The 21689-nt window shown below is 39.5% G+C and overlaps 1 protein-coding gene across 3 annotated transcripts in view; it reads left to right on the top strand.

Annotated features, from left to right (window-relative positions):
• Plcb1 (phospholipase C beta 1) overlaps positions 1-21689 on the top strand; it is a 725927-nt gene that overhangs the window by 548700 nt on the left and 155538 nt on the right. For all 3 annotated transcript variants that reach the window (XM_074074371.1, XM_074074370.1, XM_020160494.2), the window contains exons 11-13: positions 3644-3801; positions 14535-14617; positions 20205-20289. In XM_074074371.1, coding sequence (XP_073930472.1) covers positions 3644-3801; positions 14535-14617; positions 20205-20289 — 326 coding nt within the window. The remainder of the gene's footprint in view (positions 1-3643; positions 3802-14534; positions 14618-20204; positions 20290-21689) is intronic.

Raw genomic sequence — 21689 nt, 5'->3', positions numbered from 1 at the left:
GCCACTGAGTTAACTAATGTGTCATATTCTGGAATCTTCTTATCCTGGAGGTCGAAGGGAAGATAGCAAATAATGATAAACATAACACTAGGCAATTATTCATCAGCCTTTACAAGATGAAAAATTTCTCAGAAGCCTGTGTTAATAAAGAAATTGTTATTTTCAATTTTCTGGTCTTTTCTCACCTTGGTTGCCTTGGGTAAACTGAAACAAAACTCTAGTAAATGTAACCAGCCACCAAAAATGAATGCAGTCAAGTGAGAAGTTGCAGAACTGTGACTTCAGGCACTGTTATGAATTAATCTGAGACGGAGCTTCAGCTCCAGGCTCAATCATCAGTTTGGAATGTATTCCAGAGGGTGTTCATGACCAGGCAGAGAACACCAAAGGTTGGAGGACTCATGACATATCACCAGTCCCACCCCCGGGCAATCCCTGGCCCCAGAAGCTATAGCTATTGGATCAAATCAAATGGAAATATAATGGGAGGATGAGATATAATAAAGAGAAGTTAAGAATTTTAGGGAAGAAAAATATACCAACTTTAAGACTTTAAGAAGAAATGGAGAATAATGGAGATTGTTAATATATGTGTTTGAAAAAAATCTCCATAAATGAAGTAATACATATGGGGAATCTAATATGTGTTCCAAGGAATGAGACAATTGTGTATAGATATGGATTCTTAAAATGTGATTTCTTTTGAGAGAGTTCCATTTTTCATTAAAGTTATTTAATTTGAGAATGAGCAACAAACTTCTTAGAGGTATTCTGATAGTTTTAGGTATTAGACAGTAAACACACACACACACACACACACACTAGTTTTTTTATTTTTCAGACTTTTTTTGGCATCTCTCAAACCCAACCCTATGCCTTTCAAAACATTATTCAATACTCAAAAAGTAAATGAAATTCCTTCTGTTCGTTGAATGACAAAAAAATTTGGCAAGAAAATCCAATGAAATGTTTCTAGAAACTTTTGTATCTTTTATGACAGAACACTGCAATACTGATTAGGTATTGTCTACATAAAAATAATAACTGTTTTTAAAAGAAATAAGAAACCAGTTTATTCTGAGCCAAATATGAGTAACCATGGCCCAGGAGCATAGAGGCATACAACTAACCTTTAGTTACATGCTCCTCTATGGAAGAGGTTATATGGATTTTTGTAACCATGGAACAAACAGAAGTCACAAATGAATACATTTACCAATTACATCTGGTAGGTAGGCTACAGCAAAGGAAGAAATCTCTTCTATAGGTTTCAGATCTTACCTTACAGCATTCTTACCTTTAGGGTTCATAGAGGCTAGAGGTCTGCTAAACTTTGTAACACAGTCTCAGGAGTTTATCTGTGAGCTATGAATTTGTTAGGTCAGATACAAAAGTTAAGGTAATTGAAGCTGATCTCAGCACATGTCCAGAGGTTAAGTTAGTTGGTTACTAAATGCCAAAGATAACCCAAGATAATTTTTAGAACCCCACTTTCCAGCTCTCCACAATCATGGTGTCCTACTGAGCCAAGGTCAGTCTGTGCAATCTTTATTATTGATACAATTTCTTCAGAGCACTTCTGATCACAGTATTTATTTTACTACACTATTAACTTTGATCTAGCTTCTATGTCCATGATGACATCCCTACCAAAGTTAATAACACTTACCAAAGTACTAATGAAAGAGATTCAGCAATTACACAATGTTGGATGCACTCAGTAATATGCTTTAAACAACTCTCTGGAAAATACACACCAACTCCACTCTATTCTTTAACACCAATGCAATTTTTTTGCTGGAGCAAACATTTTTTATGAGTTAGCCTGTTAATTATCTAAATTCTTCACCTTCTTTAGTTAAGATAGTTCTACCTGAAGTTTAGGAAAAACATAAATGTTTTTTCACTCTTCATCCCCACTGTCCCTTTGCCCTTTATGAAGCAAAGATGTTTGTAAATTTTTGTATTGACAATAAGCTTTGAGGCAATTATAAATGGCAAATTGATTATCTAACATCAGGAACTTTCCAGGTTGTTTTGTCAGCATTTCTGTTTTTGCAAATACATTTTGTTTAAAATGCCCTATTTTTTTTTCAGTAAAGTTGTTATGCAAACCTAATTAAAAGCCTTTCACTGCATTTACCAGTACTTTAAAGAACTCAAGAATATCATTCTTTTGTTATGCTGATGGTTGAGTATTGTGACATGCATATAAAATAAAATTAAATCAGAGGCTTAATCCTGTTTTCATTCTCCTATGTGTCTCTACAGGAAGATCTTGTCCATTTCAAAGTCATCTTGACAATTTTCATCAATATGCCTTTTCTAAATGGCTATTTAAAAACAATGGAGGCCAGTGGAGTATAAATCAAAGAAAGTCTTTAACAAAGAAAGCCAAATGTCTATGTTTGATAATGACCTTGCCCCAAAAGTTACTTATTAGTCTTTCTAAAATAATTTATCTAGAAATTAGTGACTTCCATTAACTTCTTAAGTTGTCTTGGCAACCTTGAGGAATGGCAAGTGACCATAAATGGAAGGATTATTTCCAGATTTCTGGATTCATTGCTAATGCATTAGTCTATATGTCTTATCCTTAAAAAGTACCATACTGCCTTAATTATTATAACTTCACAGTAAGTTCCAAAATTGGGAAGTGTGATTCTTCCAACTTGATTCATATTTTTCAACATTATTTTGGCTAAGTAAGGTTCCTTATATTTGCAAATGAAATTTTAGATAAGAATGTCAATTTTTGTAAAAACAAGCCAGAGGAGATTTTGATAAGAATTGAATCTGCAGATCAATTTGGGGAACAGTGCCACCTTAACTATACCACATTATTTGTTCCATGAGTAGAATCCTGCATTTTCCATTTCCTCACTTGAGAAATGGGCAACTGAACTGCTCTGTGTCATTTTCATTATAAATAGTTATTTTTTGGTTTTTGGGGTTTTTTTTTTTTTTTTTTTTGGTACTGGGGCTTGAACTCAGGGCCTTCACCTTGAGCCACTCTACCAGCCCTATTTTTGTGATGGTTTTTTCAAGATAAGGTCTCGCAGAACTATTTGTCCTGGCTGGCTTTGAACTGCAATCCTCCTGATCTCTGCCTCCTGAGTAGCTAGGATTACAGGTGTGAGCCACTGGCACCTGGCTTTTTGTTTTTTTGTAAATAGTTATACCAGAGAGTTGTGTTTGTTTGCTCGTTTATTTTGTTGTTATTGTTTCTGAGACAGTGTCTTGCTGTGTAGCTCATGCTGGTCTTGATCTAGCAATCCTCTTGCCTTGACTTCCTCAGTGCTGGGATTATAGGGCTGACTGGAAAGAAGTTGTATTTGAAGGTTAAATATTTAACACATGCATGTAAAGTCCAAAGACCTATAATTGACACATGGCAAGCAGTTAACAAACTTGTCATCATTATTGTTGCAATTCCTTCCTCCTTCTCTCCTGCCTTCCCCAGCCCATAATTCCATGTGGACTTGTACCACAATCTTTTGAGGTAGAAGAAAAGCTGAGAATAACTGCTGCACCTCTTAAAAGCTTTGTTTTCCCATTGCTCAAGAGCCTTTTTAGGAAGCCAGCATTCACTATCTTGCTTGATTCATGGGATTCTTGGGTTTGTTTTTCTGGTATTTTATAGCTGGCCAGCTGGCTGGAAACTCCTCTGTTGAGATGTATCGCCAAGTGCTTCTGTCTGGTTGTCGCTGTGTGGAACTGGACTGCTGGAAGGGAAGGACTGCAGAAGAAGAACCTGTCATCACCCATGGATTCACCATGACAACCGAAATATCCTTCAAGGTAGAATGAATGAATGTTACCAAGAGAGGCAGCTGGGGATACCTGACCCCTTTTGGCTAAAACCTCCTGAAATAGAAAGTCCCAGTAGTCATAATCAGGTCCACAAGCTATTAATCATCTGCAATTTCACAGGCTAAAATTTAACACTTTACCCATGAGTTATTAGCATCAGGTGAATTGCTGCATGCTAACCAAATTCTAAGGAAATGACAGGAAATGCACAATGATTTATTTGTTTTCTCATATTTAGCACTTTTATTATTTTTTTTACATTTTGTTATTGTGAAATATGAATAACAAAGAATATGTACAACTTATTTGTACAGTTTAACTAATGAATATATAGTGTATACTCATGTAACTACAACCTAATTCAAGAAATAAAAGCTTACCGGCACCCCCCAAAACACCCTCATGTACCCATCCCCTTTACAGTGACCTCACTATTCCCAGAGGTGATTACTCTCTTGAGTATTATAGTAATCACTACTTTGTACAATTTAAAGCTATCTAAGTGCAGCTTAAGTGGTACAGCTCCACTCCATTTTTAAACTACACATACATTGATTAATACGCATTATTTTTTGTCTTGCTATTTTTGCTCCTCATTGTTTAGATGATTTGCTGATATTGTTACATGTGTTTCTAGCTTGTTTGATTTGTTAATCATGATAATATTAATTACTACTATATTTGCTTAGACTTTACTAGTTGAGCATCTATAACCCCAAAAATCTGAAACCCCAAATCAGAAATTTTTTTCACATCACCTCGGTGATCAAAGAGTTTCAGGGTTGGGGATGTAGTTCAAGTGATGAAGCACCTGCCTGGCAAGTGCAAGGCCTTGAGTTCAAACCCCGGTACTGATCAAAAGAAAGTTTCTGATTTTAGAGCATTTGAGATTTCGGATTTTCAGATCCAGAATGATAGACCAGTATAAAATTTCATTCTGCAGTGCTAAGTTTTGGGGTGTTGGTGCCTGTCAGAGATCTAGAGAAGCACGCATATAGTCAAAGCTGAGTTTATTTGCTCATGAGTAGAGAGAGAACATGGGAGAAACTGTGGCAGCTCAGTAAATGCTCCTTAAGGAGAACTGACAGGATTGGGGCTTACATAAATGATCTGGAAGAGGATTAAGTGAAGCAGGGTTGTGCTATGGATTGGGTGCTATGGGTAAGCAGAAATAATCCTATGATTGGTATCTTCATAAATCCTGTCTAGGAGGCAGGACTAAAAGCTGTTAATGATAAAGAAGCATCAGCCATTCTTACTAAGCAGGAATGAATGTGTTTGGTCTCCCTTCTTATTCCACCCTTGTCTCCATCCTGTACCATAAAAGACCACACTGTTATGTATATAGACATCCAAGATCAGATATCAAGTTCTGTTCATATCCCCTGCAAAAAGCCACCCCAAAGGGCTTAGGACTATTTGAGTGAGGAAATCAGAGATCCTAGGTACCCAGATAGGAATCTGGAAGGGGGTTGTAGGCCTCAGGGAACATGTTCTCTTAGCTGACTCAGTTTTCTCACCACTTTGGAAATCAGAAGAGAAGGGCCAGAGAACAAGTTGTAAGTCCCCAGGCATGAACCCCATTACATGGATGACCTGGGTATCAGGACAGAAATGACTAGTTAAATCTTGCTGTTAGCAATCAAAGAAATAGTATGTGGATACCTGAGGTGAATGGAGACAAGCCATTGAAAATACAAAAGTGTTGTAAAGTTGATACAGGAAAGAGTAGGAAATACTCTGGAGTTAGTAGGTATAGGTAAGAACTTTCTCAACGAAACCCCAGCAGCACAGCAACTAAGAGATACCATAGATAAATGGGACCTCATAAAGCTAAAAAGCTTCTGTTCATCAAAAGAAATGGTCTCTAAACTGAAGAGAACACCCACAGAGTGGGAGAAAATATTTGCCAACTATACATCAGACAAAGGACTGATAACCAGAATATATAGGGAACTTAAAAAACTAAATTCTCCCAAAACTAATGAAGCAATAAAGAAATGGGCATGTGAACTAAACAGAACTTTCTCAAAAGAAGAAATTCAAATGGCCAAAAAACACATGAAAAAATGCTCACCATCTCTAGCAATAAAGGAAATGCAAATTAAAACCACACTAAGATTCCACCTCACCCCTGTTAGAATAGCCATCATCAGCAACACCACCAACAACAGGTGTTGGCGAGGATGTGGGGAAAAAGGAACCCTCTTACACTGTTGGTGGGAATGTAAACTAGTACAACCACTCTGGAAAAAAATTTGGACGCTACTTAAAAAGCCGGACATCGATCTACCATTTGATCCAGCAATACCACTCTTGAGGATATACCCAAAAGACTGTGACACAGGTTACTCCAGAGGCACCTGCACACCCATGTTTATTGCGGCACTACTCACAATAGCCAAGTTATGGAAACAGCCAAGATGCCCCAGCACTGACGAATGGATTAAGAAAATGTGGTATCTATACACAATGGAATTTTATGCAGCCATGAAGAAGAACAAAATGTTATCATTCGCTGGTAAATGGATGGAATTGGAGAACATCATTCTGAGTGAGGTTAGCCTGGCCCAAAAGACCAAAAATCATATGTTCTCCCTCATATGTGGACATTAGATCAAGGGCAAACACAACAATAGGATTGGACTTTGAGCACATGATAAAAGCGAGAGCACACAAGGGAGGGGTGAGGATAGGTAAGACACTTAAAAAATTAGCTAGCATTTGTTGCCCTTAATGCAGAGAAACTAAAGCAGATACCTTAAAGCAACTGAGGCCAATAGGAAAAGAGGAACAGGTACTAGAGAAAAGGTTAGATCAAAAAGAATTAACCTAGAAGGTAACACCCACGCACAGGAAATCAATGTGAGTCAATGCCCTGTATAGCTATCCTTATCTCAACCAGCAAAAACCCTTGTTCCTTCCTGTTATTGCTTATACTCTTCTCTACAACAAAATTAGAAATAAGGGCAAAATAGTTTCTGCTGGGTATTGAGGGGGTGGGAGGGAGAGAGAGGGGGCGGAGTGGGTGGTAAGGGAGGGGGTGGGGGCAGGGGGGAGAAATGACCCAAGCCTTGTATGCATATATGGATAATAATAAAAAAAAAAGAAAATACAAAAGTGAAAATACTGAGAGGCCAGAATATTGAGTGAATTGGATGTTACCATCACCAGGATTGGTAACAAACCTTGGATGAAGAAGACAGCAAACTCCTTGCCTAGTCTTCACTGAATGAGATGAGGCTCAGCAGGTAGCAGATACAAGGAAGGCTAAACCTGGTTTGGTTGCTTCAGGAGAACTGGGTATTATTATTACTATTATTATTATTATTATCATCATTGTTTTATATTAAAGAAGATTGAGAAGTAAGCTTCAGAATAGTTTTGGGGAAAATGATCCCAAATCCTAGTTTTTAAACCTGGGTTATTGAAATCTGAGAAAATAATCAACTGTCATTGAAGAGACTAGCAAAAGAGAAACAAGAATATCAAGGAACAAGCAAGTTTGCTTAGACATTAGTAAATATGTACAAGATTGTGTCCAGGGAATTTGACTTTTCATGAGTTGTTGAACATAGGCAACAATACAGTAATTAGAGAAAGTGGGAGCACATTTCACTAAAGTTTACAACAAAATTTGTGAGGTTGACCTTGATTTTGAACAAAATTTTAAAAAGCTGTACCTGCTCCTGAAATTGACCATTCTGAAAGTCTGTGGATATTTTCTTTTCTTTTCTCACTGTCCTCCACCCCCGCCCCCAGACAGTCTCAATATGTAGCCCAGACAGTGGCCTTGCACTCAAGATCCTTCTGCCTCAGCTTCCTGAGTACTGGGATTACAGGCCTGAGCTACTACAACTGGCTTTACAGATTTTCTTAAATGGAAAAGTCAAAGGGTTTTTCTTTCATTCCCATAGTCCCCCTCCCTCTACCATTGTCCTTTGTTAGTTGCCTAAAACACCAGCCTCACCTGGTTGGTCTCTGTAAGATAAAGTGGGGCAGAAGAGGTGAGAGTAGAGGGTGAGCAGTGCAATTTGGGCTCCCCTGGCCATCCATGGTGAGATGATCCTGGAAACGCACACAACACATCCTGATGGATCTGTGACACAGATGGCATTGTACATGAGCAATGCTAGGAAGACCCACCTACCTCCCTGCCCACTGACCTCAGTCCACCCATCAAATCTTTGTTAAAAAATTATCTTTTCTTATGAAATTAAAGTCTTCAATGGTCTTTAAATTCCTAGGGTATGAATAAATACCAGGCACATTCTAAGACATATTTATTTTATGTGGAGCATTTGCTTCATGGTCTTTGCTATCAAGTTTGCTTGGTGTGACTCTTCTTATGTACTTGATGTACAAGTGGTTCTTCAATTACATCTGTGATCCCAAAGTCATGCGCTTATTGGATGTCCCTCTGGAAGCCCAGCTTCTCAACCACATCCACACACTGGCTGACAGGCTTACAGGCTTAAAACTAAATCCGGCCCAGAGTGCTTCTTCTCTCTTTCTGCTGCAGTTGAGTGTGGGGAGGTGATCAGGATGGCCAAAGAGAAGAGCCAAATCCTCACTCCAGTGCTTGATTTGCCCAGCTGTGCTGCCTGTTCATGTGCCTTGGCAGAATAGACAGTTCTAGCAGAGATGAGGGTGGGGAGTAGAAACACTTTATTTATCTGTGGATAAATATAGTAGTGGAGTTTCTCTGCATTAGGACCAAGACTTAGGACAAGACAAGTAAGGCACTAAGAGTGCAGGGTCTTATCAGTGCAGAGCAAGTACCTGGAGTGAATGTCTCTTTAAATTTGGCTCTGTATGCCTCTCTTTCCTCACCCTACTCCCAGCCCTGCTCTGCCTGTTTGTTGGCATATGGTTTGCTTTTCCAGAATCCACTGTGAAAGGTGACTTCGTGAAAAAAAAAAGTATAGGAGGAGAAAGAAGGGACAAAGCCCTACATGATCTTAACATCACCCGCACCCCTCAAGTATCCTGATCCTTACTACTTTCCCTCTCTCTCAAGTCAGCTCCAACTACACTGGCCTGCTTACTCTTCCCTGACTGTGCTGGACAGGTGCTACCTCACAGCCTTTGCACAGCTGTTCCTATACCTGGAATGCTTTTCCCCAGTCAGTATCCATGAGGCTCTCTCCTGACTTCTTTGAAGCTTTCTCAAATGTCACTTTCTCAGGCCTTCTATTGAATGGTGTAACTAGCCACGACTCCCAATCCCCACCCTGGTACAAATTCTGTCACACTCCTGGCTTATTTTCCACATGGCACTTATCACCTCCCAACGCCCTGCTTAATTTCATTATTATGCCCCTTATTTATTGTGTCTCCTTCTATGAGCATGTAAGCATCCCAGAGACAAAGGTCTTAGTTGTGTGCCCTCATCTGTCTGAATCACTTTGAATCAAGCCCAGCATATAGTAAATGCTGTGGATGAATTTACCATCCCAAAGCAAAGAGACAAAATAGAGCATAGCCTTCCTTTTAGTCATATTTTGCTTCTGTTCATCACATAAGTGAATGTCTTTTTCCACATTTTCCTTTGAAATTTCATGCAAGATATATTGGAAGACAGTGATAAGATGCTCCTAACATTTGTCCATTTGGGCTTTCCTATGCATTTGGACCTGCCCTTCACAGTGTACCCAACTGTATTCTATAGCTACTGTACCTATTGCAGCAGCAAACTAAACTGCAAAGTTTATCAGTTTTATGTCACACCGTTTATCTGCTTTCAGTATATGTGAGCAGGAACACTTCTCTGAGATATATCCTCCAAAGCAAAAGTTCTTATTGGCATTTGACACCTATTTATAGTGTGGGCCAAAATAAAAGGTTATGGTCTGAGAAAAGGGACATACTGTAATTCAGTCACTTTAAGGAGGGCTTTGCATTCTGCAGTCTGGCTTTATTTATTATTAACCTATTTATCTGTCCTCTGTTTCTATGCCTCATTGCCTTAGTCTCTCTGATTCCCATAACCCAGATGCTACCCCAAAAATGCCATCTTTTGGTCTCATTTTCTCTGCTCCCACTCAGTCTTCTCCTTCTCCACGCTCACAAATCCTTACCACCCCCTCCATCCCAGGCTGGTCCTTTGTCTCCTCCAGGCAACTCCCTTTTAACCAACTATTATACAGGGATGGACAACTGAGTAATGAGGAAAAGTACATGATGAAACTGTATCAAATTTGAGTATGTTGTCAAATCAAACATTTCTGAAAGTAAAGCTGCATTTCCTGGGAAAAATAATAAGAAGTTAGGGTACAATTTCATGGTTCCATAAGTGCACACATAAAATGGATATCCAAATATAACCTACTGTTGTCTGTCAAGGATAAAGGATTTCAAGGGCAAGTCTTTTCACTGGAGGTTAGTAATTGAACCATATGGTTCATAGATTATTGAATCCATTGTTATAAGTCTCTGAAAACTGGTTTTGACTGGATAAGGAGCAATTGAGCAGGAAAGAACGTTCACATATGATATCCACTAATTATATATAGCAGTACAAAAGAAGGGAACTTAAAATCTATATCTAGTTTGCTCATCCTGAACTATCATGCTCACCTTAGGAAATATTTCAGACACAAAAGAAAGTTCTCCAGTAGAACTTTTAGAATTTTCAGTTTCTCCCAACTAAAATTATTAGATGAAATTCAGCAAATGCCTTCTTCGGCTTAAAGATTTGAAAAATTTTCTAAACTGGTAGCTACAGTTATGTTAGAGATAAGGGAAGATGGACAGAGAAAACATGCATATGGGTGAGAAAGAGAGAAAGGAGGATGCATAAGTTGAGGATGCTGCTTTGACTTTGAAAGCTGAGTCAGCTCCTGGGTTCTAGTACAAAAATCTCCCATTTAGGCCAGGTGCAGTGACTTATATCTATAATCCCAGCTACTTAGGGAAAGAGCTAGAGAGGACAGCCAGTTTGACAGCCAGAACAAGAAGTTATTGAGACCCCTTCTCAATCAATAAGTGGTTCATGCCTGTGATCCCAGATACAGCAATGCAGAGGCTGTAGGTAGGTGGATTGAGGTCTACGCCAGCCCTGAGAAAAACATTGAGACCCTATCTGAAAAATAAGTAAAACAAAAAGGGCTTGGGAGCATGGCTAAAGTGGCAGTACACCTGCCTAGCAAGCATGAGGTCTTGAGTTCAAACTCCAACACCAAGAGAAGATGAGGGAGGAGGAAATGGAGGAGGAAGAAGAAGAAGGAGAAGGAGAAGGAAAGAAGGAGAAGAAAAAGAAAAAGAAGAAGGAGGAGGAGGAGAAGGAGGAGGAGGAGGAAGGAGGAGGAGGAGGAGGACGAGAAGAAGAAGAAGAAGAAGAAGAAGAAGAAGAAGAAGAAGAAGAAGAAGGAGGAGGAGGAGGAGGAGGAGGAGGAGGAGGAGGAGGAGGAGGAAGGAGAAGGAGAAGGAAGGAAGAAGGAAGAAGGAAGAAGGAAGAAGAAGAAGAAGAAGGAAGAAGAAGAAGAAGAAGAAGAAGAAGAAGAAGAAGAAGAAGAAGAAGAAGAAGAAGAAGAAGAAGAAGAAGAAGAAGAAGAAGAAAGAAGAAGGAGGAGGAGGAGGAGAAGAAGAAGAAGAAACTCCCATTCACTTGTTGCAAGACCTTGGAAAAGCTCCATTATCAATGCAAGCCTCCTTTCTTTTCAGCAAAATAGTGCATACCTCCAGGGTCATTGTAAGTAAACATCCAATACACAGACACTACACCTCATGCATTGAGTTCCCTATAAATCTTAGCTACTGACATAATTGAAATATAGGAGCCAAACTTTAGCTTTGTTTCTAAATATAATGGTTGAGGCATTACATAGACAAGGAGTTCTCATTAAGCCAGTGTGAGTAAATTAAGTCACTTGTAAAGCTGACATGATGAAGGCTGTGGATGCCTTCCATGCTCAACCCAAGGCATCCACTTCAACTCTAGAAAAGTGCCAGAAGCCCCAACTATGTGGTAAATTCCACACAACTCAGGCCTTGGTTAGGGGCCCAGTGGGAGCTGAGAAGGGTATGATAGGTGAATCTAGAAACATTTCAGGGATTTAATCTTGGCTTCTCTTCTCAATGACCTTGGGCAAGTAAGGTAATATCTCTGAATCTTAATTTTATAATCTGTAAAATAGTATTTTTCTTGTAGAATATTAGTACCATGAGATAAGACATCCACCTGGAACATAATAAGTGCTCACTTGATGCAACTCTTGTTTTTATTAGTGAGAATCCAGGATGCAAGGTTTAGGATAAGTGAGAAAGCAGATACCTGCAGGGCAAGTAACCATAATGAATTTGGGAATACTTGCTCACCATGAGCTCAATCCTTATTTTCCCTCACAGTATTCCTGTAAAATGAAGTTTATCACCACCACTTTGCAGAGCAACAAGCTGATGTGCAGATGCATTAGGGGACTTTTCCCAAAGTCACAGAATTTTTAAGTCCAAGACATAGGAATCAAACATAAGCTTGATTAAATCCACAGCCTCTGAGCAAATAAATGAAATAAAAAATTTCACATCTTGGTGTTGCTTGCTTTTTATAGTGCACTTATTTTGATGGACTCGAGTATCATAAAAGTTAAATTGATTATATATGAAAGGCAATCTGTGAATTCACTTCTAAGAAACAGTGAGAGTGATTCTTCTTACTCCATGCAGGCAAATCCTTCTTAGAGGATATATGCAAATTCAGTACAGAATTAGAAAGCCTTATTTATACTCTGGGGCAAGGAAGTAGCTTAATGGCATAGCTATAAAGAAAGCTATGTGTTGCACAGGGAAGAAGATAGTAGAAAAGGCTTAGATGTGAAGAATGGGAGTAGAAATTCTTACTTGAGTATGTGAAAAGAATAAATGCAACTAAAAAACCATGTGAGGTAATTTGAAACTTAAGTAGTATTGACTTGATATAATTAAATAATAAATGAGATTATATTTCAATATTAGTTAAATACAAAAAACTTTTTTAATAATGCCTAAAGCTGGTGAATATGCATTACAGTCTGGTCCTTCATTCATTACTCTAGGCAATCTAAAATGAAAAATAATTTGGAGATACATGATGGGCTACAAAAGAATTCATATTCTTAAATTTAATAATCCTTCTTTTGAGAATCTATTCCTAGAAAAATATACCAATCCCAACAGTTGAGGAATGGTTAAATCAAGTATGCTACTTCTATTTTTCTAGAGTGTTTTACAGTTATTGAGGCTTATGATATTGACTTTTTTCAGTGCTGGGGATCGAACCCAGGGCAATGAGCACTCTAGCCAAGTGCTCTACCACTGAGCTACACCCCCCCCCACATACATTTTAAAAAGACATAGGTGGAAGAATGAAGTACTGACACATGTTACAACACAAAGGAACTTTAAAAGCATGTTAACTGAAAGATACCAAACACAAAGACTCACGTATTGCATGATTCCAATGTTTGGAGTAGGCAAATCTATGGAGACATAAAGTAGATGAGTGAGTGTGAAGGACTAGGTGGCTGGTCTAGGGTAGGGATGGGGGAAGAGAAGTGACTTCTAGTGGGTTCACAGTTTTCTTTTTTGGGATTATTAAAGTATCCTTGGGTGGATTAGGATAATGGTTGCACAACTGTGAATATACTAAAAGCTATTGAACACCCTAAATGGCTGAAGTACATGTCTTAAGAATGTTTTTAAAGATACAAATTGAATATGTACTGTAAATAAAACTAAGTCACACAAATACATCAAAAAACAACTAGAAGTAAATATAACCAAATGCTCACTGTAATCAGAAATTGAATTATTTGGGGGCAGGGGTGGCAGTACTGGGGCTTGAACTCAGGGCCCCATGCTTGTTAGGCAGGCACTCTACCTGTGAGTCACTGTCTTAGCCTTCTGTTGTTGTTGTTGTTATTTTTCAGGAAGGGGATTTTTAAATTTTTGCTCTGGCTGGCCTTGGACAGCCTCTTACCTTTGCCTCCTGCCTAGCTGAAATCATAGGTCTGCACCCCATGTCAGCAATTTTGTTGTTGTTGAGATATGAAGCTCAATAATTTTTTCCAAACTGGCCTCAAACCATGATCCTCCTAATCTCCACTTCCCAAATAGCTGGGATTTCAGACGTGAGCCACTACACCAGGCCAAATTTTCCCTTTTCTTTTTGTCCCCAATTTTTATAGTATGATTATATTTCTTTCACTATAAAAGTAGAGGATACAATTAAAAATAAAAGAATCAATTCTTTTTGTTGTTCATTTTGAGAAAGGGTCTCCCTATGTAGCCCAGGCTGGCCTCAAACTTATGATCCTCCTGCCACACCCTACCAAATGCTGAGATTATAGATATGAACCACTATGCCTGGCAGGAGAATCATTCTTCTTCATGACTGTATTTCCCCCTCCAGCAAAACCCAGTCTTTTTTCTGTTTCACCTTGTAAAATCTGGAGTCAGAAACTTTACAAGTTGGCAGTCCTCACCATGCCTTTCAGTCATTTTAGGCCATTTGAAATAATTCTGTGAATAAAAAGGAGAACCAAGTGTGCTGGGCTGGGAGTGCAGCTCAGTGATCAATACAGCACTTCCTAGAATACAGGAAGCCCTGATTTCCATCCCCAGCACCACCAAAACAAGCAAATAAGCAAACAAACCACCATACTAATGTGTTTAGCCCTAAAGAAAAGAACGTGCACATAAAAACTTTGGCATATTGAATATGCTCGTGTTCTCCTTCTTAGGAAGTGATAGAAGCAATCGCGGAGTGTGCATTTAAGACTTCACCTTTTCCAATTCTCCTTTCATTTGAGAACCACGTGGATTCGTAAGTATTACATACATTTGATGAAGAGTCCTTGCCCAAATAAGTTATATTTAATAATTGCTTATTGGATTTAAGGTTGACATTATTAATGGGAGCCATAATTGCTCAAAAAAGCATTTCTGAAGCCCTCTCCATTCTTTCAAGGACACAGACAAGGCAGATTTCTCAACCCGAAGTTGACAGCAACTGTCCTAATGTGGATCATAAATTCCTTCTTTCCCTTCATCCCAGTTTACTGATTTTCTTCATCCAACTAATTTGCGACGTGTTTCCATTCACTAACGCTTAAAGAATTCACTAAATTTTAAAGAAGCAGTTTGGTCAGGATCAATTTTTTAAGTAGTTAAATACAGACATTTGTTAGTATATATGTAGAGGGAGAGAGAGATCTTATTTTAAAGCCACTAATTTTATAATTGTCTACATTCCTAGTTTGCACTCAAGAAATCCATATTACATTCACTAGTTTGTTCTTGATTCTATTTCATTATGAAACATGCATCCAGTGAGTTCATCATTTGGCACATGAGTTTTTCTTACACTTCTTAGGTCAGTTGAAAAGAATAGAGTTCATTCTATCCCCTTAGTATTTCTCTTCTTACTGAAAGGAGTTCGTCTTCAGAGACTGCATGTAATACCTCAATTTGCTGCCATGGCTCAGACTCACTAGTGATTTTGTTGGAGCTCTTTTCATCTGTTACTGTTTTCTATCATGCTTTGCAATCTTCTTCCCTTCCTTCCTTCCTTTCCTTGTTTCTTTTGAAAAGGCATGCTGCATAGATATTTTCTTTTTTTTTTAATTTTTTTTTGACAGCACTGGCATTTGAACTCAGGACCTCACATTTGCTAGGCAGATACTCTACCACTTCAGCCATTCCACCAGCTAGATATTTTCTTAAAGAGACATTTCTATTTAAATTAGACAAAATGAAAGACTATATATAATTCCATTCTGGATTGTTGCACCTACTACAGGAACTCTCCCTTGAGGTAGGCAGAGAAATAGCAGCAGCTGCTACCACCACAAACATGCTAACATTTTTTGAACATATATTTTGTGCAAAGCACCCTTCCAAATATTTTACATGCTTAAACTCATGCCACCCTCAGCACAAGCCCAGGTGCAAATATTATGCCCAGTATAAATATTATGACTATCCTTAAAAATTTATAGATGAAGAAAGTGAATCCCAAATTGGGTGGTTAACTTTCCAAGGCTATGCAGCTAAATCACAGCAGAGATAGAATTCATATCCAGCTTAGCCTGGCTTCAGGATGGATGCTCTGAGCCAAAGCCATCCCCTATACTCATACAAAATCATCATGAGCCTCCAAAACATGAGATTGAAGCAACCTAAACAACTGCAGGGCAACTGCCTATGAATGTTCATACTGGCATGTTTGTGACCCTCACTACGGTAAATTTTTTGCAATTTTCCACACTAATCACACAGAGATCTAAAACTGGACATGAAAAGTAATACCTACATAAAAGCAAAGAGGACATAGTGCCATGATACTGCTTTTCCTGTATAAATAAATTTAACTATTAAAAACTGAGTAGCAATTCACATATGGGAAAGAAAATGGTCTTCCCAAACTGTTGTGATAATCTAATGACAGCAAAAGACTAACAGATTGACTTCTGTTGTGAGAGGAAGTTACCTGCCCTTCATTTCCTCTGACATTCAGTTTTAGTTATCAAAATTGCTCAACCTCCAGGCTTTCCAGGGAGATGTATCACATACCCAAAGAAACTGGTTGGCTTTCCCTTTGTTGGTAGATCTCTGTACTTGACTTGTGGGTCACTCATCTAGTTCTGAACCTGTGACAGACATCATTCCTAAAGTCCTAGCAGTTTCTTTCTCACTAAATCTATGCATAACCTCAGAATCTGTCTCAATACAGTGACCTAGGAATGCACCCTCAAAACGTCTGAAACCTATGTGTCATTTCTGGTGTACTATTTTAATCTTCTCTATGTTGCATCTACAAAATGCCAGATTTCGAACTCTGGTCTGCACTAAATTGACCCACATTTCCAAAAGAGACTTAAACTGGGAAAAAAATGGAAGAAATCTACGAGGTTTTATGGGTTTTCACTCCAAACATCTGAAACCACCTATCCATCTATCTGCCAGTAGCATCTCTCCACTTATCCACCTGCTACCTCAGGATCCTATAGAGAGCATCTTAAAACGCAGGTTCCCCTGAATTGAAATATCTAGAAATAAGACTTGGAAGTCTTTATATTAAAAAAAAAGAAAATCCCTACTTGACTCTGGTGCTCCACTTAATTTGTGAGCTGGCATTTTCATAGAAAGAATCCTACACTGAATGCAATAAAAGTAGCCTCTAACTCTGGTTTGGCCACAACTATAGATTTTGAACCAGGCCGTTAACCTCCATGAGCTGCAGATTCTTTATTTGTAAAGGAGGTTGGTTTAGCTCACCTTGGAGGATTTACCCTCATGAGATGGGGTACATTCCTTGTCAGCAAACTGACCACTTTGCCAGATACTTATATTTTATAGATATTGTAATGTGTTTAGAAATGTCTGCTCAAGCTTGAAGCTCAAAGTATATTTGTGAGTTTTCCCTCTTGCTTTATTTCCATGATAGCTGATGTTGATGTTCTGAAAAACTCAGGTTTTTTTTCCCCCTAATTGCAATGTTAATGCCTTTTAATTCTGCAATTCTGGCCTGCCATTAAAGTACCTTTGTTTTCCTCTGACTTTTTCTGTTCGGTTTGCTCTCACACAGGTGGGTGTTTGTTGAGAACATGAATAGCCTGATTACTAAATAGCACATTTTACTTTTTTTCTTGGACACCCACATCTTGCTCAATCCATCTCAGCCACAGATCCTGGCTCTTCAAAGTATGGTTCTCAGATCAGCAGCATCTGGGAACTTAGAAATACAAGGGCCAAGTTTGGCTCCACCCTGGATTCTCTGTCAGAATCTGCATTTAAAGGAGACCCCAGGTGACTTGCATGCAGTGTTAGAGGCATTCTTTCTCCATTATGGTTCATTAGCCACCTGCATCAGAATTACCTGTAGCCTTTCTTACAATGCCGACTCCAGGGCATCCCCTTCCAAGGATCAGTGAATTGGGGATTTGGTTCTATCACCTGCAGCACTAAAGACTCAAGTGTTTCTTTAGTGGCACTGAGTAAGAATCATGGTTCCAGGACTATCCTTGTGGGACCCGGATTTGGGGACCATCTGACAGCACACTAGCTTAGGGCCATAAAGAACATCTCTCTGAAATCCCTCTACTGGTGAGAATATGATTCTTCCTGGAAATTCTGAAGGTAGTGCATCAGAGTAAAACTCTTGCCTTCAAATCCTGGTCACCACACAGAGAACTCAGGACTCCCAAGTTGCAACAGTCACATATAACTCCATTTACTTCAGCACGTTACCTATATTGATGATCCATCACAGTATTATTTAAGCTTGCACATGCATCAGAACCATGAAGAGCACTTGTAAAGATGCAGGTGCTAAGCCCCACTTTCCAATTTGCATTTCTAACAGGTAGTGTTGATGCTGCTGGTCCATTGGCCCACACTTGGAGTTGTAAAGCTTTGTGATATTTAATAAGCTCATTCTGTGAAATTGCAATGGAGTATCAAGGCAGTTTATGTAGTACAACCTGGAACATGTGGGTACAACATAAATGGATTTTTTCTCGGTTGCAGCCAGAGAGCAGACTGACAGCAGAGTCCATGTCTGAGTAACCAGTGGAACAATGAATATCTGCCCAAGGCTGGTCCTGACCAATCAGCAACTTCTCTGCCTGGTCCCAAAGGTCTATGGACACAATTTCCAACTAGTTGTCCCTAAACCACCACCTCTAATGCCTTTCAGGGTGTGTCTCTGATTAGCAGTGTTTCCATTCCTCTGACACTGCTGAGAATTACCACAGTCTATTCTGAGGGCTACAAAAAGCCAAGTAGTAAAAACTCATACAGGCCAGAAATGTGTGATGAGAAGATGTAAGGTTGTTATGGAGGCCTGACAAATTCTTTGAGTCTCTGTTTTGTCTTTACCTGCAGTTCCAAGAAAGCAGCAATTTGGGGGTTCGTATTTGAACCCCAAAGAACTCACCTTACCATTAAAACACCTGCCACCTGCTTTATTTTAAAAAATAGAAAAAGAGGTTATATAATGAAACCTTTTCCCTTTATATCATTGCAATATAATTTGAGTCCACTAAATGCCCCCTTCGGTGAAAAGAATGTCTATCATTCAGTCTTAACACTCATGGAAAAAGGAATGAAAATGCAAATCCTATTTCATAATCTATTTGAATTGTCATAAAGCAGGCTTTTCATCACTGTTACTTATTCTCAGTTCAGTCTCTCTTCAGCTACAAAGTATTATGAACGCAGCATAACTATGGGAAATCAAGTTCCCCGCCTGTAGATCAAAATCAAAGTTCATAAAACCCAACAGAATTGGATACCTTATAAGAATACTTAGCATTCTATGTAATGAGAGAAAAGGTTTTTTAATTGCTTTGAAAAGGTCAATAAAAGCAGAATTATTAAGAATATGAAAGTTCCCCTCCCCCGATCGGCGTGTTTACAAGTGCTAGAGGCACAATTTGTCTAGTGCCGCAGGCAGACTCTGCTGCCCTCTAACAGTGGGATCATCTTACATGTACTGTGCTCTTGCAGCATTTCAAAGGCATTTGCACCCATTACTTTATTTCATGTGCTCAGCATCCACTGTCCTGTTCCAAGGACAGTTATGATCCTCCTCATTTTATTGATCCAAAGCAGTTCAGAGCCAGGAGCTCAGCTCAGGCTCCATGAACCCGTCATCTCTAGCCTTCTGGCAGCATGCTTGGGTTAATACCTCCTTTGCTTCAGTCTTTTGCACATAGGAGTTTCAGACAAGCTAGGCAGAGTGATTCATGCCTGTAATCCCAGCACTCAGAGGATCAAGTGTTTGAAGACTGCTTGGGTTACCCTGTCTCAAAAAAAAAAAAAAAATAGAATTTCAGACACTTTTCTCCAAGGTGCCTATTGCCTTTATCCATCCTCTAGAAACCCCTCCACAAGTCCACTGTCTGCTTTTTTTCCTCTTCTACATTTGAGATTTCCCCTCCCTGCTTCGTCTGTTCACCTCCCTCTGAGCTTCCTCTGTCTTCTCTCCTCCTCCAGCTCCTTATAACACTTCCTTGCAACAGTCAGTCTGATAAATTTCACACAAGAACTTACATGGATCCATGAAAACATTCCCCTTCCAAATGTCTTGCAGTTGACTTAGAATCACAGACTGGAACAAAAGGAACAAAGTTTCTAACTAGGAATTTCATGAATCCAGTCACAGGCAAATGACCACCTGCTCTCCCCTCATCTGAGTCTATGCAGGTCAGGTCAGTCTTAAAAATAGCCTCACACAGCCAAAGGCTTCACTGTCTACCTGTGTGTATGTTCTTCTTAAAATCACCAAAGGCAGGATAGGGATTTAGAACTGCTCCTGAATGGTGAAATTAGGGAATTATCTCTTCCTGTAATTAGAAATACCTCCTGACTTGAGTTTTGTTGTTGTTCTTGTTCTTGTTTTCCCTTAGCCCAAAGCAACAAGCCAAGATGGCGGAATATTGCCGACTGATCTTTGGGGATGCCCTTCTCATGGAGCCACTGGAAAAATACCCAGTAAGCAAATTTGACATTTGCCCTTGAAGGAAGACATATATTATTTATGACTGGAGTTGGGGGGTCTTACTTCATTTCCATTGCTTGATAAGGTTAATGAAGTTGATCAATGAATTCTTTGACCAGGAGGATACCAGCAATGGGTCCTGTTGAGAGCATAAGACATGTGTCTGTTTTCTTCCTCAGTCTTCTCCCTCCTTTGCTGCCTGATAAGACTCAGGAGTACAAAATTCCCAGCAATTAAAATCAGCCCACAGAGATAGTCCAAGAGAACAGGGATCTGCTTACTTCCAAGGGAGCCTCATCATACCCTTTTGAGATAAATGCAAAAATGGGACATTGCAAATGGCACAACGACTTCTTGGCCTGTCTCTGCTGGCTATTACCTGCTTGCATGTACCTTTGAGGCAGAACTTGGGCCTTCCACTGCTGTGGTTGTGAGACAAATAAAATGACCCAACTCTCTCCAAGGGTGTTTGGCTAAGAGTAGAGCAAGGCTTAATGCAACATTCAATGTGGTTAAAGCATTGTTGACGTTAATGATAGGTCTCTATTAACGGCACCCCTTTTAATGTTTACTTTTCCATTAAATAAGCTAAGTTGTTGGAGGCCAGAGTGACTTGACCCTCTAATTGATGATTGTTTAGGCCCTTCCCTGGTGTTCAGCTGCCTTGAGCAGAGGACTGCCAGCCAAGCAGCTCCTCTGTGGACTACCCTCATGGGAGTCTGGCTGCATTTAACACTCCATGAATACCTTAAGGAAGCTACACCACAACCAGACCTGTTTGCACCAGAAGCACAACTCCAGCTCCAAAAGCCACTATTCCAGACACAACTGTTTCAAACAGCTTACTCACAACTTTTTGCTATTGCAGGCTTCAGTGAACTCTACCAGCCATTTTCATCCAGACCAAAGTGGGAAACTATTCCCCTGGTAGCCCAGTAGAAGATCCGTGATTGATACAAGCACGGTCCTTCATTTGAATGAAGTGCTATGCCATGATTGGTGGAAACACCTTTTCCACACCCTCTTCTGGCTATAAAGCAGGCTGTTCAGCTCACTTTTTGAGTTAGCTGAGAGATACCTTCCTATGCTGCCTCCTGATGTTGCAACATTAGGTCAATAAAAGACCTCTCTAGTGTGGTCTTTCCTTGCCTACTTTTGATCTTTCTCATTAGCAGAGCAGGATGAGCTGGCAACATGAAGAGGAGACAGCAGTAGACCGATAGCAGAGGCAAAGGTGGCAGCAGCAGCAGTAGCAGTAACTGTGAGAGGATGGCTGAAGAATTCCAGGAGTTACTGGGGGCAGGGAGCAGAAGCAGCAGAGATAATGAAGGCAGTGAAGACCTAAAGATGAGAAGCTATGCGCCCCAGTTTCTGGGAGAGTTCCAAGGAGCTG

This window comes from Castor canadensis, chromosome 5 (assembly GCF_047511655.1).
Source record: "Castor canadensis chromosome 5, mCasCan1.hap1v2, whole genome shotgun sequence".
Taxonomy (NCBI): Eukaryota; Metazoa; Chordata; class Mammalia; order Rodentia; family Castoridae; genus Castor; species Castor canadensis.
Note: the sequence above shows the minus strand (reverse complement) of the source record. Positions and strands in the feature narration are given on the sequence as shown.